Source organism: Haliotis asinina, chromosome 7 (genome assembly GCF_037392515.1).
Source record: "Haliotis asinina isolate JCU_RB_2024 chromosome 7, JCU_Hal_asi_v2, whole genome shotgun sequence".
Taxonomy (NCBI): domain Eukaryota; kingdom Metazoa; phylum Mollusca; class Gastropoda; order Lepetellida; family Haliotidae; genus Haliotis; species Haliotis asinina.
The window spans coordinates 19,128,448-19,151,073 of NC_090286.1; the positions used below are offsets into that span (position 1 = coordinate 19,128,448).

General features: G+C 38.5%; 4 protein-coding genes across 5 annotated transcripts in view; 3 read left to right on the top strand and 1 right to left on the bottom strand.

Annotated features, from left to right (window-relative positions):
- Window positions 1-19,599, bottom strand: part of LOC137290734 (HAUS augmin-like complex subunit 3) — a 30,839-nt gene extending 11,240 nt beyond the window's left edge. Inside the window, exons 1-3 of one of the 2 annotated variants that reach the window (XM_067821849.1) lie at window positions 19,439-19,599; window positions 14,277-14,460; window positions 12,467-12,577 (exon numbers count right to left, since the gene is read on the bottom strand). In XM_067821849.1, coding sequence (XP_067677950.1) covers window positions 12,467-12,577; window positions 14,277-14,452 — 287 coding nt within the window. In that variant the 5' untranslated portion in view covers window positions 14,453-14,460; window positions 19,439-19,599. Of the gene's footprint in view, window positions 1-12,466; window positions 12,578-14,276; window positions 14,461-19,413 lie in introns of both variants that reach the window. The other variant, XM_067821850.1, reaches the window with a different exon arrangement.
- On the top strand, window positions 845-7,640 carry LOC137291090 (uncharacterized). The gene is made up of 3 exons (XM_067822373.1): window positions 845-3,478; window positions 3,674-3,890; window positions 7,058-7,640. The coding sequence occupies exons 1-3, from the start codon at window positions 1,120-1,122 to the stop codon at window positions 7,638-7,640; spliced, it is 3,159 nt and encodes a 1,052-aa protein (XP_067678474.1). The 5' UTR covers window positions 845-1,119.
- Window positions 8,599-9,206, top strand: LOC137290735 (uncharacterized). Its single transcript, XM_067821851.1, has one exon. It carries the CDS (start codon window positions 8,649-8,651, stop codon window positions 9,204-9,206), a length of 558 nt encoding a protein of 185 aa, XP_067677952.1. The 5' UTR covers window positions 8,599-8,648.
- A 66-nt stretch (window positions 19,600-19,665) lies between the features above and the next one.
- LOC137290455 (serine-rich adhesin for platelets-like) overlaps window positions 19,666-22,626 on the top strand; it is a 58,579-nt gene continuing 55,618 nt past the window's right edge. Inside the window, exons 1-2 of the mRNA XM_067821395.1 lie at window positions 19,666-19,781; window positions 21,884-21,942. Coding sequence (XP_067677496.1) covers window positions 19,752-19,781; window positions 21,884-21,942 — 89 coding nt within the window. The 5' untranslated portion in view covers window positions 19,666-19,751. The remainder of the gene's footprint in view (window positions 19,782-21,883; window positions 21,943-22,626) is intronic.

Genomic DNA, 22,626 nt, shown 5'->3' on the forward strand with positions numbered 1-22,626 from the left:
GTTTAGTGAAATGCTGTTCAACTGTATGTTCAACCGGGTGTTTTTGAGCAGTTTTAGTGCAGTGTAAAGTTTGTTCATGCCTAAAGTAAATAAGTTTGAAGTGCATTGAGCAAAGATTATGAAATTACTTTTCTTACATTGTAGTTTTTTTAACCTCATCAGAGCTGTACTGATCTCTTCATGCTCCTGATTCGTAAAACGCCTATCCTGATGTAGTAAGCAAGCATTCATCTGTCAGTCAACGTCAGTCAGTCAACGTCACAGTTTTCATGAATAAATTACAGCCGGATTCTTGTAACTAAAGGTGAAAATAATAAACTCTGATGCGAGTGTCGAAGATTTTGTTCTTGCATCTACATTTGTTCAAAAAAATTTGCAGACAGTGAGGTACGTATGGTGTTCATCTTTCAACGTTTAATGCGTGGTGGTCTACAGTTCTCAATGATTGCAACGTTGAACCGTGTGGCAAAGTTAACATTTATTGTCAGAGTTTATTGTATTCAATATTAGTTACTATTCATCTATTCAACCTGACATTCCTGGTCAACGATTATATATTCCTCCTACTATGTGATATGACTTCCTGGTGCGTAGCTGACGTGTTTCAGAAGCATAATGGCTGAACGTAGCAGTGATAGCGATGCTTCTCTGGACATTCATGAACGTATTCAGCGTCTGAGAACCATGACTGAGAAAGGCAAAAGTGAACATTTACGTTTGTTGAGGAACAAGACCATTGGTGCTCTTTCTAATCTGACAAAGTGCAAAAATGAACTTGAATCTTTATTGTTTGATAATGATAATTTGCCTTTAGTGAAGTCATGTATTCACAAGTTACATGATTTGTCTTCCCGTTACCAAACTTGTAATGAGATTTATTCCAGTTCACTTGACACCGAGGAAGCTAGAACAGCCGCTGTCCAGCACGCTGAGGCTAAACTTCGAGACATCAAACATGTTCATGATTTAGCTGTGAGCTGGATTGGAAAAGCTGAACGTGAGTTGTTCGATCAAGTACGTAATCAATCTGTTTGCCAAGATTCAGCAGATGATAAACAGTCTCAGGTATCCAGTAAATCTCAAATCTCTCATGTCAGTTCTACTCAATCTGCACGGTTAATGGAGAAAGCTAAACTTGCTGAACTTCGTACAGAAAAAGCAATGTTTGAAACACAATCTAAGATTAAGCAGTTACAACTGGATATTGACATCGCTAAAGCTACAGCAAGAGAGAAGGTGTTTGCTGATGAAGAGGAAGCGATTATTCGTCAGCAACACGTCAAGTTCCATAATCCAGATCATGATGAGATACATCAACCTCTTCTATCCTCCGATGTAAAGGGTGAGGCAAACATTATCCCAAATCTTGTAAACCTTGATCATTCACTGAATCCAAATGCAACTGAATACCATTCTTATGACTCCAGACGTTTTGATAATCACATGAAAGGCATTGAACATTTGCACAGTGTTCCTGGTTATCCTGTTTTTGCTCCAAGTAATCAGTTTATTGAAGCCCAGCAACAAATGGTAAATACAATGTTTCTTCCTTGGTCTGAAGTTTCTAAGTTTACAGGGGAGCCAACTGAATTTGCAGCTTTTATGATGGCGTTCGATGCTCGCGTTGTTCCCCACACAAACAGCGATGCTGATAGGCTGTATTATCTAGATCAACAGTTACAAGGTGAGCCCAAAGATTTGATTTCTGGATGCTTTTACATGGATGTTGCTTCTGGATATCAACAAGCAAGACGCCTTTTGTTTGAAGAATATGGTAACCCAAACAGGGTATCTACTGCTTATCTGAACAGAATACTGTCTTGTCCTGTTTTGAAACATGATGATTTTCAAGGACTTAAACAGTTCTCTTTCAGTCTTAAGAAATGCTACCATGTCATGCAGAGTATGTCTCAGCTGTTGGTTCTCAATCATGCTCCTTATTTGCAAGCTATTGTGTTGAAGCTTCCACAACATCTCCAGAGCAAGTGGAGGGACCGTGTAACGTCTCTAACGATGAATGGGGAGTGTTTCAACGGATTTAAGGACCTGGTGGACTTCATCGAATTTGCAGCGAAGTCCGCGAATGAGCCAACATTTGGTAAACAGGCGCTTACCGCTAGCCAGGATCTTCTTCAGCCTAAAAATAACAGCTCCAGTAAAGGTAAACAGTCTTCCTCAAGGTCTCAGTCAGCAAGTTTTGTCACACAAGTTGGACACTCGCCTGATGGTAAGGTCAACAGTCCCAAATGTTTCTACTGCAAACAGTTTCATGATCTTGATGAGTGTAAACATTTCAAACAGAAATCCCTTGTGGAAAAACGTGACTTTTTGAAAACCTGTAACAGATGTTTCAGTTGTTATGGTCTTGGCCATTCTGCTAAAGGGTGTATGAGGAAAAAGATCTGCAAGACCTGCAATAAACGTCACCCAACAGCTATGCATGATAACAGTTATCAGTCCAGTAGGAATGCAAGTCACGAGGTTAACAGTGATAAAGTGAATGAGCAATCTAACAAAGGTTTGAACAATTCTACAAGTTGCAATGCATCCAAATCTAATTGTATTGAAACCATTTTCCAACCAATTCTTCCCGTTCAAGTAACAGTGAAAGGCAGCAACAAGGTGACGACTACCTACGCTATGTTGGACAACGGGAGCACTGGATGTTTCATGACTGAGGATCTGAGAAATCGACTGGATGTCAAGTCTAAACCAGCTACACTGAAGCTTCAGACGATGAATGGCACAGAATATGTCAATACATCTGTGGTAAACGGTCTTGTCGTCTCGGACCTTGATGGCACTAATCATGTGAGTCTCCCCGGTACATATTCTAAGGAAGTTATGCCTGTTGATCATGCTCACATTCCAAAGCCAGAATTGCTCAAACAGATACCTCATCTCAGAACAGTTGCAGATAAGTTGCCAACGTATATGCCAAATCTTGATATTGGAATTTTGATTGGTAGTAACTGTCCAGATGCTCTCAAACCTTTAGAAGTTGTTTCATCAAATGATTCAGGACCTTTTGCTGTCTTGCATAAACATGGCTGGACAATCAATGGCCCAATGCAAGTTCGGCAGAATATTGTTGACAATACCGTTGTCTGTAATAGAATCATCCTTCATGAAGTTGAGAAGTCGAGGGAATGCATAGCACCAGAAACAGTTCTGAAACTATTTGAATTAGATTTCAGTGAGAACGATCTTGGTTGTACACCAGGTGCACGTGGTTACTCTATAGAGGATCAGCAATTCATGGAGAAAACAGAAAACAGTATTCAGTATATTGATGGCCATTTCCAAATTCCACTTCCTTTCCGTAATGAAAGGCTTATGCCAAATAACAGAGAGCAAGCTATCAAACGTGTCCTTTGGCAAAAGAAGAAAATGTTAAGAGATAAAATGTACCATAAGGACTACGTGAAATTCATGGACACCATAATTTCAAAAGGCTTTGCTTGTGAAGTACCTGAAAGTGAGTTAATTGGCAAAGAGGGTTGTGTTTGGTACTTGCCCCATCATGGCGTATACCATCCTACAAAGCCAAACAAAATCAGAGTTGTATTTGACTGTAGTGCAAAATGTAATGGTTGTTCACTTAATGATGTTCTTCTCCAGGGACCAGATCTTGCAAATTCATTGATTGGGGTTCTCACAATGTTTCGTTCAGAATCTGTGGCATTTATGGGAGATGTGGAAGCCATGTTCCATCAGGTCAAGGTGCCAAAGGAACAACAGGACTTTCTTAGATTCTTCTGGTGGCCCAATGGGAATATTCAAGGGGAACTGAAAGAGTTTAGAATGACTGTCCATACATTTGGAACCATATCGTCTCCAACCATTGCTAACTATGCCTTGAGGGAATCGGCAAACAAGGCAAAGAATAGGTATGATAATGACGTTATCCAAACCATTCTGCGGAACTTTTATGTGGATGACTGCCTTAAATCTGTTAAGGATGATCAAACTGCAGTAAAACCGATTTACAGTCAGTATGTGCAGAAAGTGGCTTCAATCTCACCAAGTTTACTTGCAATAGTAAAGAGGTTCTTTCGTCTATTCCTTCTGAGCATTGTTCCAAAGAAGTACAGACTATAGATTTGAGTTATGATGATATTCCAATGGAAAGAGCACTTGGTATGCAGTGGGATGTTATGATGGATAGTTTCAGGTTTTCAGTTAATCTACCTCACAAACCACCAACCAGAAGAGGAATTTTGTCTACAATGTCCTCTCTGTACGATCCACTGGGACTTGTCTCTCCAATCTTGTTGCCAGCGAAGAGGATTCTCCAAGATCTCTGTAGAGATAAATCTCTCGGTTGGGATGATGAAGTTGATGATGGCCATAAGCTGAGATGGGAGCAATGGCTCTCTGACTTGGAATATCTGAAAGGTTTGTCTGTCAAACGTTGTCTCAAACCAATAGATTTTGGAAATATTATTTCAAGTCAACTGCATATCTTCTCTGATGCCAGTGTTTCAGGATATGGGTGTGTGGCATACCTTCGCTTATGTGATGACAAGGACAACATTTATACCTCCCTATTGATGGGCAAAGCCAGGTTAGCACCCTTAAAAATTGTGACTATTCCAAGACTTGAACTTACTGCAGCAGTCACAGCAGTGAAAATAGGCCAGTTTTTGCTCAAGGAATCAGATATTGATATTGATAGTGTTACATACTATACTGACTCCACGACAGTGCTTCATTACATTTGTAATGAGCATAATAGATATCCAGTCTTTGTGGCAAACAGAGTCAAGATGATCAGGGATTACGCCTCTCCTCAACAGTGGAAGTACATTGACACTAGGCAGAATCCAGCAGATACTGCGTCTCGTGCATTAAGTTGCAAACTGTTTCTTAAGTCAACAGCTTGGTTCAGGGGGCCAGATTTTCTTAGAAGTGCTGAATTAGAATGGCCTGTCTTTGAATGTGAGAGTCAGGGAGCTGTTAGTCTGGTACAGTCCAATACTGATGTTCAAGACACTGGTGCTGCTCAACGTCTTCTGAACCATTATTCGTCATGGTATCGTCTGAAACGAGCGGTGGCACTCTACCACAGATTCTTCTCATACCTTCAATCAAAAGGAAAAATTCAAAAGCACAAGTATCTGAGGTCACTGACAATCAAAGAGCTTGATGTTGCAGAGTACAGTATAGTCAGGTGTGTTCAGCAGACTCATTACAAAGCAGAACTTGCTTCCCTTGCAGGGGTTCAAAAATCCCATCGCCCGATGCCCGGGACAAGGCAGATTTCATTTCGGGCGTATAAATAATGATATCTTACTTGCCCGTGGGCTACCTGATAATTACTGCAATGCTTACGGTTCCAACAGGTAAATGTGAGACGATACGAGAGCAAAATGAGGGAACTTTCGCAATGATAATAAACTAGAGTTATCTTTCTTTGCTGTTTATCCCTCCCCGATCGGGGCCTCGCAGTAAAGCTATTGGAAACCGAAGCGAGCATTTTTATAAATAACTGACCAATCACTGACAAGAGAGCCGGCAGGCACGTTTGAGTGAACTGTCAGACCGCGGCTGAATAGCAGACGACTGCCTCGTGTTTTATGGAAAAAAAACATGTCACAGAAACTGATGGACAGTTTTTTACAATCGGACACAGGGGTGAAAAGGAAGGCCTTGGGTGATGACACCGAAGCCGAGGTTTGCACCAAACAATCTAAAGATAAAAAGTACGACAACGAGAAACGGTGTAGACAGTTTCAGAAGTCTTGGTGTTCAAAATGGCCGTGGTTACTTTACAACGAAGAAAAAGACATTATGGCTTGTGAATATTGTGCGCGATTTCCGTCTGTATCCACGAGACATGGGGTAAAGAACACTTTTGTCAGTGGGTGTTCAAAATTCAGAGTAGAATATCTGAAAATCCATGACAGTTCAGCTGTTCATGCCGAGTGTTTGTCATATTATATTCATAGCGGTCAAACCGGTGATTTGGAGGTTGGGGCAAGCTGCGAGCAAGTTTATTCAAGCAGTTTCACATAGTTTGAAAAAAGACTTCCAATCAGATATTAATGAAGCAAACTATGTATCCATTCTTAGTGATGGGAGTACTGACTCGGCAATTCTTGAACAGGAAACTGTGTTTATTCGTTATGTAAGCCATGGTGTTCCAGTTTCATTCCATGATGCAGTTGTAACTCTAGATCATGCTACTGCTGATGGGGTGTTGGATGGAATAAAAACTGCTCTTGAAATGAATGATATTAGTTATGAAAAGCTTGTATCACATGACTGTGAGGGGCCCAAACTAGTGTCTGCAAACTTTGATGGTGCATCTGTTATGATGGGTAACCGTTCTGGAGTTGCAGGAAAGATCACACGAGAAGCTCCTTACGTTGTACCTGTTCATTGTGTAGCACACAAGCTGGAATTGTCAGTGTTGGATGTAGTAAAGGGCCTGTTGCCATTGAAAAATTTTGAAGAGGTATTGAAACAGATATTTAAATTCTACCATAATAGCCCCAAAATGAGAAGAGAACTTAAAACTATTTCTCAGATCTTTGAAACAGATTTGGTTCATTTGAGTGATGTGAAAAATGTGAGATGGTTGGCTAGGAAAGAGAGAGCTGTAAGGGCTCTGATCACAAGTGATCATTCATTCAGTGATACAACACTTTGAAACTGTTGCTACTGGGCGAACTGAACAGAGCTCTAAAGCAAAGGGCTGGCTTGCAAAAATAAAAACTGTGACTTTCATTAAGACTTTGTTTATTCTGTTGGATGTGCTCCCTTTACTCACTGAAGTATCTCTTGTGTTCCAAAAGGAGGACCTTCTTGTCACTACAGTGTCCCAGGAAATTGAAGGTGTTATGTTGAAACTTACCCAACTAAAGATACAGCCAGAAACAGGAGAAAACCTGAAAGCCTTCATGGATCTCTACTCACCCCAAGATGGTACTTTTGATGGTGTGATTTAACTGATTGGACAATCAAAACATGTAAACTTCAAACAGGACATGTTCTTCAATTCACTCATTGATGGAATTGTGAAATATATTGACAAAAGGTTTGAATGTTTCAGTCAAGCTCCACTGAAATACTTCAAAGTACTAGACTACACAGAGTGGCCCACTGATAGGTGCAGTCTTTCAGTGTATGGGTGTGAGGAGATAGATGCCTTACTTGAACATTACCATCCACTATTCACAGATGAGGAGAAGACAAGAATCAAAGAAGAGTTCACCACTCTTAAAGGATACTTAAAGAACTGTAAAAAAACAGTGTATGATTGCTACTCAAACCTGCTGTTTAGTAGACCCCAGTGTTTCAAGGTTTTCTTGAAAATTGTTGAACTTATGTTTACAATCAGCCCCTGCACCGCAATTTGTGAGAGGCTGTTCTCATCTATGAATCTTGTCAAATCCTCTCACAGATCAGTTCTCAGTCAAGATAACCTCAACAATATCCTGACAATTATGACACATGGGCCCAAGTCCCTCAAAGACTTCGACCCCAGGTCAGCAATCAAAGAGTGGACGACAGGCTGTAAAGGTACAAGACATGTCAAGGGGCATGGTCTTCACGAGCAAGCAGGCATATCTTTGCCATATCCACACTGTTTCAAGTCCGCCACCAGTCCAGAGATGCATAAAGCCTTAGAGTAATCATACTGGTATTGATTTAAATTACGTTTCAACAATATGAGAGTCAGAGACTGTTCTGTATAAAAACAGTGCCAATTATTACCTGTAAAGAGAGAAAAAAGACGTCCAAACAGTAAACAATAACATCAAATACCATGTTGATTTATTCTTTCACAACATCATCACAATTATGTCATAAAAATCAGGGCAAGTGGAAAATTAGTCAGGGCAAGTTACTTTCTTGAAGTCACTTGCCCTGTGGCAAGTGGCTTTTAAAAAAAAATTTGAACCCCTGCCCTTGTCAGTTCATGTGAACGAGGCCGAGTACACGTTAGTCTCCCTAGAAGCAATTCGATTTGTAAGTTGAATCCAGTTGTCCGTGATGGTTTGCTGTGTGTTGGTGGTCGCATTAACAAAGCTGACATCTCAGATGACATGAAACATCCACGTTTGTTACCACGAAAATGCCATGTTTCTTCTTTGATTATTCAAGACATTCATCACAGTTTGGGACATGCAGGACGCAATCATGTCTTGTCTTCTCTGAGAGAAAAGTACTGGATTACAAGTGCAAACTCAGCAGTTAGAAGTGTCTTGAGTAAATGTGTCACATGTAGACGATTCAAGATGCCAACCAGTGTACAGCAGATGTCTGAACTGCCAGCAAATCGCGTAAATCCAGCTCCTCCTTTCACCTTCACTGGTGTTGATTTTTTTGGCCCGCATATAGTGAAAGAAGGTAGAAAAAGTGTTAAACGGTACGGTGCTCTTTTCACGTGTCTAGTTAGCAGAGCTGTCCATCTAGAAACTGCTAATTCTTTGGACACAGATTCTTTTATCAACGCTCTTCGCAGATTTATTGCCCGTAGAGGACCAGTGAAAGAAATTGTATGTGACAATGGTACAAACTTCAGAGGTGGTGCAAAAGAACTGAGTCAGTCTTTGCTTGATATGGATCAGTCAAAACTGGCTTCATATTTTCTTCAGAAAGGTATCACTTGGAAGTTTAATCCCCCAGCTGCGAGTCACATGGGCGGTGTTTGGGAAAGAATGGTGAGATCTGTCCGAAACATTCTGAATCCTATGCTGCATGAGTTCGGTCACAGACTGGACGATGAGATGTACAGAACTTTCCTGTGTGAAGTGGAAGCTATTTTGAACTCTCGACCTTTGACCCCTGTGTCAAGTGACTCTGATGACCTGGATCCACTTACGCCAAATCACTTACTCATGTTGAAGTCAAACGTCTTCATTCCTCCTCCTGGAGATTTCAAGCAAGATGATATGTATGGATATAAACGCTGGAGACGAATTCAGCATCTTGCTAACGTTTTCTGGTCACGCTGGAGAAAGGAGTATCTTGTGAATCTACAACAGCGACAGAAGTGGAATCATCCCAAACGTAATTATCAGCTGGATGACATTGTGTTGTTGAAAGATGAGTATCTGCCCAGAAGTGCGTGGTCTTTGGGTCGCATCACTAGAACTGAGCCTGACAAAAGTGGTATTGTCCGGAACGTAAAAGTGAAAACCAAAGGCTCTGAACTTCGTAGACCAGTTCACAAGCTTGTTCTACTTCTACCATAAAGTCATTTTGATTCAAATTTGTATTTTGCATTTCAGAATTTGTTAAACACACCGGGTGTGTTTAAGAGGCCGAGTGTGTAAATGCAAGATTGCATGTTTCAATATTCCAATAATTTTATGTGTTAACATTGTTTAAAGTTTAAACTTCATCTTAAACTCAAATTTACTAAAACTTCGAATTCAAACATCTTAACTCGTTGGTCTAATGGTTATGGCTGTGGATTTGTAATCCTAAACTTACAGGTTCAAATCCCACTTGCATCAGCCAAAACTTTTGTAACTAATTTAACTAATATTTATAATGTATTTAAATTAGCCTCGTTTCCAGCACTTGTTTATCACATGACATCCCTAAGGTAGCACATAATCTAAAAAAGCATGCTCTTCAGTCTGTGCCTGACCACCATGCGGGAAAGCTGCTCACCTCACTGTCTGCTAATTACAGCATGTTAAGGAACAAATGTAAGTTACTTTATTTTCATATCACTTCTACTTTTATTCCTATATTAGCTATAGTAGTAATGAGTTATATATAATTACTGGTAAACAATTTTTTATAAGTTTAGTGAAATGCTGTTCAACTGTATGTTCAACCGGGTGTTTTTGTGCAGTTTTAGTGCAGTGTAAAGTTTGTTCATGCCTAAAGTAAATAAGTTTGAAGTGCATTGAGCAAAGATTATGAAATTACTTTTCTTACATTGTAGTTTTTTTAACCTCATCAGAGCTGTACAGATCTCTTCATGCTCCTGATTCGTAAAACGCCTATCCTGATGTAGTAAGCAAGCATTCATCTGTCAGTCAACGTCAGTCAGTCAACGTCACAGTTTTCATGAATAAATTACAGCCGGATTCTTGTAACTAAAGGTGAAAATACTAAACTCTGATGCGAGTGTCGAAGATTTTGTTCTTGCATCTACAGGTCCTGTGCTGACTTTGTGAACTCACACCTGCTGAAAAATGTGAACTTGATTCCTGGAGTTGAAATTCCACATCACTTCTGCACATGGCACGTTTGATCATTATCTGAATGAGTCACAAGTGTGCTGTTCACTAAGTTATAAAACAAGCATCAGCAACCAGATACAGCAGAAAGATTGTGCAGATAAAAGCAGAAGTTTGTCCTTCTTTAGAATTCAGCACCACAAACTTCACAAATTACATCACAATACCTTATGACATAATTTTTTAAATGTTGTTACCAAAAATAATGCTCTTTGACATCAGACTGTTGCTGGGTTCAGTGTGCCTAAGCTCGAGCTTACTCTCAGTGTTCTATAATCTCATCACTGCAAGAGCTATACATTATAGAGAGTTTTATAGCAAGCTCCTGTTTTTGAAAACAATTTTTAAAAATACAATTTATGTTTCCCTTTCAACAAATTGAATTACAAATGAAAACAAACAGACATAGATTTAAGATTCTTTTTAATAATTTGTATCATTGCACAGGTATGGAATTAATTTATTCTATCTTAAGCGGTAAGAATGTATTACACTCGAGTTCTCTACCATTTTTATGCTGCTTCGTTTACTGTATTTTCTATACACATAAGCAAAAGAAACAAAAGTTTTTTTATCTAAATAAGAAACAAACTCGGACCTAAATGGATGTGGGGTTTTGGAATATACTGAAGCATGATGGTGTTACAAATAATTTTTGTTGTGAGGAGAAATCACTTCTCAAGAAATCAAACTTGCACGAACTGTCTCCATCACTAGTGGGTATAACACAGCGACAAATATCAGGACTATTACACCTTCTTCAACAATGCCATGCTTAACTCAAATTGAAAGAAACAGAGCTTTTGGATGCTGGAGTGTCAGCCAAAATGGTGTTTATCATTTCGACGTAAACATAATCATGATTTACTGTCTCCGGCATCGATACAATGAGTGAGTCAGTGAGTTCAGTTTTATGCTGCACTCAGCAATATTCCAGCTATAAGGCGGCAGTCTGTAAATAATTGGGTATGGGCCAAACAATCCAGTGGTCAACTGTTCTCAATCCCTTTACCTTTCGAAAGCTTAATGTCATCATTCTTTGGTGACTAATGTAATGTTGTCACTCTGACACTGTTTGCATTTCTTGTCTTTAATATTGAAAATTCGATACATATTTGCTTCATACCTGCCTTGCATTACTTTTGCATGGGAGTATATTTATTGGGATTATTTCAAGGGTTAATTGTTCAGGGCTAGAGTTATAAGGTAAGGGTTTTCATCCAATAATGTAGGTTGATGCATATGTAATGCATATGTTCCATTTCTCGTTTTTCTTCCTGCTTTAATACTTTTTTCACACTAAAACATTGAAAGTACACCAGACAGGCTCATGTCTCCCTCATACCATAGTTTGACCCACATTTTCCTTACAACAATCCCTACAACACTTTCCTCTAACAAAATCACCAGATGATTACTTTTATAAGTAAGTCCTTCATGCATACCGTAAATTTGACATCTGACATCAACAGCCATTTTCAGTTTACGCAATATTGGCTCTATATAAAATTTCACATCAAACAGTATGTTGTAGATTACAGAATGGGGCAAGTGTCAAATGGCATTAGGACCAATTGTCTGTAGCCAGTCAATTGTCAGTAGATGATTAAAATCACAAGACACTAAATCTACCTGCAACATTTGTAATTGTCGTTTGTACTCTGTGTGATAATGTGGACGTAGATCAGTCGGTTAGCCTTCAGGTTAGTCGGTTATAGACACGCTGCCTACAACTGAGACTGTCCTCACATTAAGTTGTAGTACTGAATCTGTTACACCTGCCTAGAGGTTCATATGGGAAAATGAAAATATCTGAAAGACCCAAACTAACATCCAGTCAAGGCACAAAAATATGTGTTGTTTGTTGGCCTTGCATTTAACAATAACTGACAATGGAACCTTGTGACAGATGAATTTCTTGACAAAGAAGTCTGACCAAGAAGAAGGCCAAGAAGTCTGCAGTGAACAGAAGTACCTGAAGATGGGTTTGAAACATGTTGATGGCAATGTGCCTCGAATTAAGGCCACTTTTGGTCAAAATGAATATCCAGTCAAGGAGCAGTGCAATTACAAATAGGGAAAGCTGCTGCCTCTGTGTAAGGTTTGTCTTGTCTACACAGCAAACAGTAACACTTCCAATTTTCATGAGCTGCAAAGATAGTTTGGAATCTTATGTAAATCACTATGAATAATATTCAGATTTTCATTGTGTTCATCTCCCTTAGATACCATGCAACATATTTAAAGGACTATCTTACCTCAAGGATTCCACCGTCTCCTCCTCTGTAGGGGTGGAGAAGGTTTTCAAGGCATCTTCCAAAACATTTCCTTCAAGAACACCATCATTAGACCGCTCAAGCTCTGCAAATCTGTCATAAGGGAACAAGTTGGGATTTTTTAAAATGATTTATAAGATATTTATACAGCGTATCCTTTAACTAGTGCATGCTCAAGGAGCTGGTATTTGTTTCCCTTGATCATAGGATGTAAACCTCAACATCACGTCATATTATCAATACTGTAAACCAACTATATTCTGCAACCTAATTATTGCGAAAACTGTGAGTGACAGTCAATCACAGTTAAAAATCACGCAGTAATAAGTACGAAAAATATGTTTATTTCCAACAACAAAATGGCGATAAGTGACAAGTAAACCTCTTCAAGTACAGATACAAGTCTCAGGACAATGCAATAAACTTGTTGATACCACACTATTCCGTTAATTGCATAACCATCAGCTGTCACGTCACAACAAGCATGATAATGCCTCACAAAGACAGGGGTCAATTAGACATGTCAGATAATGGTATTGCGATCTACTCACACAGTCCGGCTTTAATCCAACCTGAGTGACACTGAGTAAGCGTGCTTCGCAGTAAATTGCAGTCGCAGAAATAAGTTGGTTTACAGTATATAACTCTTGCTGCTTCTAGACACACCAAGTCTATCGCGGCTCTCTCATCCTGTCAAGGTACCCATTCACAGCTGGCTGGACTCGGACACATAGTCAGAGTACTCTGTCCAAGTTTACTGCACATTGCTGTACCCACAAGTAGGTGTTTGCATGTATTCAAATGGCCACCATTTGGTCATAAACCCACGGATATGTGGGTTCTCAAAAATGTACATTTACACCAGCCTTCCACTTGTACTAACTGTTACATACATACTTACTGCTTGATCTTCTCCAGCTCCTCACACTGTTACACCAGCCTACTACCAGTACTAACTGTTGCATACATACCTACTGCTTGATCTTCTCCAGCTTCTCACATTGTTACACCAGCCTACCACTAGTACTAACTGTTACATACATACTTACTGCTTGATCTTCTGCTTCTCACACTGTTACACCAGCCTACCACTAGTACTAACTGTTACATACATACCTACTTACTGCTTGATCTTCTCCAGCTCCTCACACTGTTACACCAGCCTACCACTAGTACTAACTGTTACATACATACTTACTGCTTGATCTTCTCCAGCTTCTCACACTGTTACACCAGCCTACTACGAGTACTAACTGTTACATACATACCTACTGCCTGATCTTCTCCAGCTTCTCACATTGTTACACCAGCCTACCACTAGTACTAACTGCTACATACATACTTACTGCTTGATCTTCTCCAGCTCCTCACTGTTACACCAGCCTACCACTTGTACCAACTGTTACATACATACTTACTGCTTGATCTTCTCCAGCTCCTCACACTGTTACACCACCCTACTACCAGTACTAACTGTTGCATACATACTTACTGCTTGATCTTCTCCAGCTTCTCACACTGTTACACCAGCCAACCACTTGTACTAACTGTTACATACATACTTACTGCTTGAATTTCTCCAGCTCCTCACACTGTTACACCAGCCTACCTCTAGTACTAACTATTACATACATATTTACTGCTTGATCTTCTCCAGCTCCTCACACTGTTACACCAGCCTACCACTTGTACCAACTGTTACATACATACTTACTGCTTGATCTTCTCCAGCTCCTCACACTGTTACGCCAACCTACCACTCGTACAAACAGTTAAATAATCCTCTACTTACTGCTGGATCTCTGTAGGGAGCAGAACATTACTACTGCTGACACTTGTACAGAACCACTTTAGAAAACCAGACACAGTGTCATTTTCAAACATCCAGTTGAACATCTGTGGGTCCAGGCTGTCTGCATTTGGGTAGTCCAGTTGTTTAAGTGTCTCAAGAAACTGTCTCCCACTCATCTTTCTGTCTGCAACACCATACAGCCAAACAAAAACACTCAATACTCTATCTCCACCATTTACATCCCCTGGCGGCACCATCTCATGACCCAAACCATTGTTTCATGTTGGTAACAATACTGGTGAAAACAGCTCGTTAAGCATTCTACTTCATGTGTTCAGCTGTTGCAGTCTACAAGCAGTTGTCGCAGAAACATTTTTTTCAAATGTCCCAGCTACCTCAGTTCAAAACAATCAGCAACACAGACCTTTAGCAGACTACATTTGTTTTCTTGAACCTACAATGTGGCATGTTCAAAGTCACAAGATTAAACTGATGCAAATTGATATTAAATCTACATTGTACGGTATTGTGGATATTCACACAGTAAACGGATATTAAACCAAAACCATGTTAATTATTGGACAGTCAAAACTGACTGCTTCATTATGTTTGAAGCAGGTGTTTTGGTTGATGGCAATGTTGGGTGGCTAATGAAAGTTCTCAGACACATGCCTCCTTTTGGCATAACTAAAATTGTTCTGGATAATGCTAAGCTTAATCATACTACGACTAAACAAAGTTCCATTCTGATGGAAGCCTGATTGAACCTGATGAAACAAAATATATCTTAGTGTATGAAATAGTGTCTGCCTGGCAGCCCACTGCTTATTAGTTTCATGACAGACTTACAATTTTATTTTATAGTCTGCCCTGTTCGCCAATACATTTTCCAAGGGTATATATTACAGATCAACCTACCCATTTATCTAACACTAAATGTGGCTGGTGTAGAGAATGCCTTCTTTTCTGCTTTTCTGATTCAGATGGCAGTGGCACTAAACGAATCAACAGTGACCACCAAGTTAAGATTTTATAAAATTAACTTTTGCACATGTTTATGTTTACCTCACTACAAGTAATTCACTAATTACTTTATTTTAACACCATATTTCAACTTCCTACTTTTAATACAGGGCTGGTTACAGGTTTACAGGGCCGGCAACATTTTTTATGCATCAGCCCTTTGGGTTCCTGGGTTTTTTTCATACAATGCTTGAGTGCACAAGTTAATATCTTGAGTGCACGAGTTACCGGTAGTATGCTGAGTGTTCAACTTGTATCTTGAGATACACTACTCAAATAGCAATTTCAGCACTCCTTGCCTCCAAAACACTAAAATATATCAAAATATTGATTAACATGCTTTCTATTACTGTACTGGCCTGAAATTAATGATTTATCTCTGTTCTAAATCTTCTATATCATGATTATGTTTTGGGATCATCTCCTCTTTGCTTTGGCAGACATCACTATAAAGTTGACATTAGAATCTCAGTTACTTTACTTTAATATTACTGATGATATTATCCCCGAAACTGCATCAGGCATTTATGGTTGAAGTTGTACTTACAAAATTTGGTATCAGTAATGATAATAGCCAAGAAAAAACAATAGATCTTACAAAACTATTGATAATAATAGACCTAATAATTAAGAGCATTTACTTTTGACACTGGAGTGAAAGGATAAAATATGTATCTTCCAATTAATTAGAGCCTTAAATATACATGAAATTCTTTCTCTTTCACAGGAGGGATACAATAGACAATCATCTTATTACCTCAGTGAAGATATGGTTACTAGTTCAACTGGAAACTAGACTTTTCCAAGTCTGAAATATAGCAATGCACGTTATTCATAAATAAACCAGACCGCTTACAGATGATATTGTACACTGCCAGTGTACAGAAAGTATGTTTTGTGGTATCAGTCTATCCTTTGCTTTAATTTGTATGATGAAATGCCACATACCAGGTTCTGCTTTATTTAATAAAATATAAGGTGGGAAACATTAATGTTCATGATGTATTTGCATACTTTTATATAGTCTCATCATAAACATCTAGTTCAATTCTACTTTGCATTGTTTTTACCAGCACTGCAGTCAAGCAAGCAAACATGTTCCAGTTAAGGCATTTGACTTGAAGGGGTTGTTGTTAGCACATGTGCTACAGATATGTACCCTTAACAACGTGAAAATAAACAAATATGCTGTGTACCCATGATGGGTCGGTCCTGGGGATATTCCATAAACAAAAAAATGAAACTATGTAGTTGGTCACATACTGATTACGAGTGGTATTGTACACTATGAAATATTTGTTACAATGTACGATCGTTTCTTATTTAAGGCAATCAACTGCATCTATTACAACAGTATGACAGTTCCAATCAAGATTGCATGGTGCAGTATGGAATCGTCCTTGCGTATGTTATTTATATACTGCTTTTGGTTAGGGTACATTTATGTATAAAGAAAAATACTTGGGGTACATATCTGTGGTATCTGTTCAGACGACCCCTTCAGCAGCATTTAATGCTAAACATGAAGTTGAGTTCTGAACCAAACTTTTACGCTTATGGTAACTAGCATGAGCGCTCAGTTAGTCAATATATTAACTTGTGGGGTCACCTGCACTTTATGGGTCCATGCCTTCAGCAATACACCCTAATTAACCCTCCCTTCACGCTTCTGTACATTTTAAAGGGGCACTGATGTGAAGCAATTTCCGTGGACTGGTGTAAACTTTTGTTATTGTTTTTCTCCCGTGAGTACCCGGATGATATCCCAGAATTCTTGACTGGTGCGTGACCTCTGCTGCGCAGCCCATATGCGCAGTTGAGAGTTTAATTATAGACAGATCAACTAAGGTGAAGTCATTTTTACTTCATTACAAATGTATTATAAAAATAAATGAAACACTTTGAAGGTTAATCATCTGCCAGTGGTAGAAATGGTAAAAAAACTATTTGGACGGAAAAATAACGAAGTCAGTGTACATCTTTATATTTTGTCTCATAACCCTAATTAGTTTATTGTCATATTTGTATGATTTTGAAAATAAAAGAACACATGGACTGCTTACACTTATGGTAAATTTCTAACATGACTAACGTTTAAACATTGTATAGACTGTCAATGTGGATCGTACTTGACACACACCCTATGCACGGTCTAGTGTGCTTTGTCTGTCATACAGATTATGCTGAATGCTACAACAAATGAATTAAAACAAAATGCAAATATTGAATTTAAAACAGACTAATGTTAAAGCAATAATGCCAGGCTACTACCTTGTTCAGGAATGTATCCATCAATATCCACATAAAAGAAAGATATTCCATTCATCTGTAGCCGGTAAATAATTCTGCTCTATGTTGTGTGTTTTACAACAGCCTAATTTGCGAAAAGGTGACACATCATTTCAGGTTTTTCACGTTGGTGAAAACCAGATAAACCTCTCATTGGTCACTCACGATAGCACACCTGGAAACTAACTGTATGATGTCCGCCATTCTAAGTAATTTAGTTAACCAATAATGAGCAATCAATCAATCAACACAATGGTGGTTAATTCTTTGAAGGGAGGATGTTGTTTTTACGCTCGCACTTTATGACAGGGTGTAGTACATCTACACACGCTGCCTTTGACAAATCCGCTGTAGAAAATATAAGTAATTAATCAATCAGTGTGTTATCGGTTAATCCTTTGATCGATGTTTGTTTTTATAACCCACCTGATAAACCATTACATGCACATATTACATAACATGTAATACATCTGCCACATCGGACCTTAATTAATATTGTTTAGTATTAACTCGTTTGTCGAACCTTTGTCGAATTATCTGAATGGAGTCACCACTAATTAAACCTGTTTTAAATTCATTAACCAACTATCAATTCAATGATGACAAATACCACGTGTAGGTATATACCATCAAACGCAAGTTACAGCAAGGAAGATGTAATCTCTGTGTCGCATGCAGCCTGAAAACAATGATGGGCCGAAACTGTTTTGAGGATACCAACACAACTGTGTTGCTACATGAGAAATACATACAGGCATTTGCTGTGTACTTGGGTAAATAGGTGTAATCAGTTGTTGTTTTTACGTACGAAAATTTTCAGATTTCTCTATCAATGGCAATGTCGTTTTTAGTTTCCGAATTCAAATAAATCAACTGTATGTTTTTATTATCACAGATAATAAACCAGGGAAGCTACTATAGCTACCAAAATTTACGTATGATTTTTGCTATGACAGCTGGGCCAACCCTCAAAACTATCTCAATATAAAGCTTTGCAATCTTTCAGATTCAAATACAACAAACGGCTTGCTATGCGGCTGCAGACATCATATTTGTACATGACATGATTAAATATCGAGATTAAAAACACTGAAATAGGATCAAATTGGATCAGTAACTATACCATCCAGGCATCAGAGAAAAAAACTACACTGCTGGGATATTTTGTTACAATCAGACAAGGAATACCATGGATATTTTTAAATAAAGGCATATAATAGGCATCCGGCCTCCCGACTGTTTAAGGTGAAGAAATTCTGCTAATGTGGTCAGGAGCCCAGTCCCTGTGTCCGTCACGGTCGAGGGAGCGAGTGCTGACGAATTTGCAGCTTGGTTTCGTAATTAGACTGTTCGCAAGAAACATTATTCGCTCCGCATCAGTGCCCCTTTAAACTGTGTCGGAAAAATAACTTCATAGTACAAAGCCAAATGTTTGATTAGAAAGTCCCTATCTTTTAAGATCTCTCATCAGCAGTAGACATGTTATCCAGTAATTAGTATGACATCACCCACCCTCAAAAATATTCTTGTTGATATGGTATTAGCCACACTATGTATCAGGTTACTCTAAACAAACCAGTTCAGTCCACTGTTCAAACAGTGTCCACATATTCATAGACTAAGTGCATGAGTATTATCCACATTGCCTAATGGACGGTGACAATCTCTGGTGTTGAACATGGTCAAGATATGTAGTAACCTGAGTAGGGGTGATAAGGCTGGCTAGGCGTATCATATTACCTGATTTTGATGCTATCTCTACATTTATTCTATGACTGTAAGAGTATTCGTGCATGTCCATGCACATAACGTTTCCAGTCATTACCTGGTCACTCTATGGAAAGACGCACCTGCAATGGTAAGTGCTTCAAAGTTGTCGTTCTACAGTCGATGCATCATCTGGGGTGGATACGTCAGACAGATGGTCACATTTGGCACGACATGTCACCGACCGACAGCATCTACTTCGTAATGACCCGCCATTAGCGGTATCTGATGTGCGATGAAAGATGATTGATGATTGGTTCGAATAAACAATTCTATCAGAACGTCCAATCAAGAAATGCGTTTGAAATCGAGTAACTTCCGGTTTAAAATGGCGGCTGAATCAAATGTTTCTAAATAGACTCGAATATTTATCAGAACACAAGCGTTGCTCTAAGCATGAAAGCCAAAGCGAGTACACGTGCTAAGGTACGTTTGAAACGCAATGTTGAAAATTAGATACATGTATAGATAACTTTAAATGTCAGGTACGTTACGTTGTCTTTCTGCGTCTACGGAGAAACACGGCTTTACTTAATGTTAATTGACATTTCCAACGATTAGAAGCAAATGTATGTCAGCCAAAGTATATTTTTACTAATTTAAATGTAACGTCATATTTCATATGTGGATTGTCATGTCGAGTAAAGCTTCTTAAGATACAATGGTAAAACTGAGTCAAGTGCCAATACATGTTGTATTTGTATGTTTGTATTTTAAAGCTGCACGCAACGATATTCACTTCATAAGTTCATACGATTAGTCCATTGTCTATCTGATGCATTGTTTGTAAACAATAGCCGATAACCCCAGATACATATCCTTTCCTGCATGGTTCGTTGTTTCAGGAGTTGTGGCCTCTTCAGATTTATGTGCATTACATAATCAAATAATATGCATGTATTCATAATTTCATTTGTTATACTAGCGTCTCCTATTCTCGCTGTACTTACCTGAAATCGGCTGAAAAAATAATACAAATATTTCTTTTCATATGTATGCTTGTTGTTTTTAAATGAAGAGATTCCCCCTCTAACATCTGCATCTATCAACTGCTTGATCCATCTGGTGTATTATCGCACATGAGTGCAATGAAAAGCATGGTCTGCTGCCACTGACTTTTCGAAGCATCTCCCATTCTCATGTCATAACGAGAAAGTAATGTTATTGTAAGGTGTAACGAAGGGGAATCTTAATGGGAAGGGTGGAGAAAAGTTACAATTTTTCCAAGTTAGTTAAAACTCACAAATATTCGTTACATTGCAAAATTTTGATAATTCACAGACTTAGGCCACTTCCTAGTTACCGGTCAATGATGTAAACAACCGCTCAGCATCATGCTTCAGCGATCTCAGCAGAAAATGTGTTTACTGCGAGAATAGGAAACCCACGAGAACAGGAGACAGCCCTATACAGTTATATCATGTTCCATTTAAACATGTTAAATACTGTTGTGTTTTATCATTTTTCTTGGTGTGTGTGATTATAATACACAAAAACAAACTTGTGCGTAAAAGTTTGTGGTAGGCAGCTTTTGCAGGTACATCTAGAAGTTGGTCAGTCCTGATTTGTATGTAAGTGTCTAGGGCCCCATTTCATGAACTCTCGTTGTTCTCATTTGTTGTAAGTTTTCACCCAGATGGTGAGACCTCCATTTGATTAAATTTTCGATATCCCACGATTCGATCATTTTCAGTTTGATTTTTCCATACAGAATATAATCCATTATATGGTCTCAGATTCTTCATACAAGTAAACACATCAGATTTCATTTAGCTGTCAGAATCTGCATTTTTAGTGTGAAATCCATAGTCAACTTGGCAGTGTCTTCTAACAACAGTTCTCATTGGATAATTAGCCCAATGCGTAAAAATTGTCAAAATTGCGTTCTACCTGCATAGAAGTAATTGAAATAGGTAAACAGGTATCGAAATGAAATTGTGATAATGTTTTTTTCGAAAATCAATACTAAGGTGTCAGATTTGATTTTTGATGGATTGAACCGAATCATTGCAGCCGTGTCTTACATGATGATACCGCTAGAAGTCACTTAGACTGCTAGACGTTGATTGGTCAAGCTTGTGCTTATTGGTGCAATTCTCTTATTACAATAAACATATCATAAGCATTAGATGGTTTTTATTGCCAACAGCAACCTCTTGATGTCAAGTGTCTCAACAGGTTTTTAACATGTTAACATTTTTGTTCCTGAACAGATGAATTAGTTACTTGTTTCATGTGAGATACAATAGGATAGTTTGTAAACAAGTGATATGAGTACAGGGAACAAAGACAGCTTCTAGACCCTAACACCCTGACAATACTTTACATTTTACACACCAGTAGGGTAGGACCAGTACTCACTCAGAATCCCTACATGGTTGACTGTTATATGGAATGGCCATATGAGGATATATATTTTCAGTATTGATCAGTAGACTCATCTCATGGCTTTTGTGACTGTCATGAGCTAAGGTGTATTGTATAAATACCATACTGTTTCTTCCAACTTTCATCTTTCTTTTTCTCAGAAACTGAAAGGGAAAAGTGAGGTTTTCCTGCAGTCCCTTGTCAATAGAAATATTGGAAGGTAAGTGGGATGATCATATGTAGTTTATCATATTTATGTTTATTTGTCATCTATTGTGCAGATTGCAATGCATATATCTGTTTTACAGACATGAGTCACAAAATCCACATTCCTTAAATGGAGAATGACACGATGAGGAAGAAAACATTAGGTTTCAAAGGTTATTGTCTTGCAACTTCAGTTGCTTCAAAGCAAACATTTGACACAAACAACCAAACAACTGGATTAAACAAAATTTGACTTAAGGTTTTTCTCAAATCTGCATCTTTGACTCCCAGTGCCTTAGAATATTCACTTGATATTACATGTTTCATGTTTGCTGGTTCTGAAACCTTGGAACTATTATAGAAGCAAATAATGTCATTTTGCCCATATTATATATACTATACTTTTGGAAAATGTTACAAATTGTTACCTTACCATTGTCAAGCATGAAGAAGTGTGAATATATACTGCATGTAACAAAGAAAGTACAGTAACGACATAACTAATACGATTAACAAGGAAGAAAATTGATTGAAGCGAGAGAATGAGCAAAGGGATTAGAGATGAACTCGTGAAGGCCAGGGCTATACAACCAAGATCGTTAAAAAGAAGATGTTTACACAGTTGAATGTGCTTCGTTGAGAAGTGCATCATAGGCTGATGCAATGAAATATTCTTGATCTTGGTTGATCTTTTGTT

What these genes read in the sequence shown, in the direction of transcription:
- LOC137291090 (XM_067822373.1), top strand. Translation starts at nt 1,120, where the DNA reads ATGGAGAAAGCTAAACTTGCTGAACTTCGTACAGAAAAAGCAATGTTT. An exon ending in TGCTTGTGAAGTACCTGAAA is followed by an intron (nt 3,479 to 3,673) that starts GTGAGTTAATTG and finishes TGTTTCGTTCAG; the next exon opens with AATCTGTGGCATTTATGGGA. An exon ending in GCAAACAAGGCAAAGAATAG is followed by an intron (nt 3,891 to 7,057) that starts GTATGATAATGA and finishes TGAATGTTTCAG; the next exon opens with TCAAGCTCCACTGAAATACT.
- LOC137290735 (XM_067821851.1), top strand. Translation starts at nt 8,649, where the DNA reads ATGGGCGGTGTTTGGGAAAGAATGGTGAGATCTGTCCGAAACATTCTG.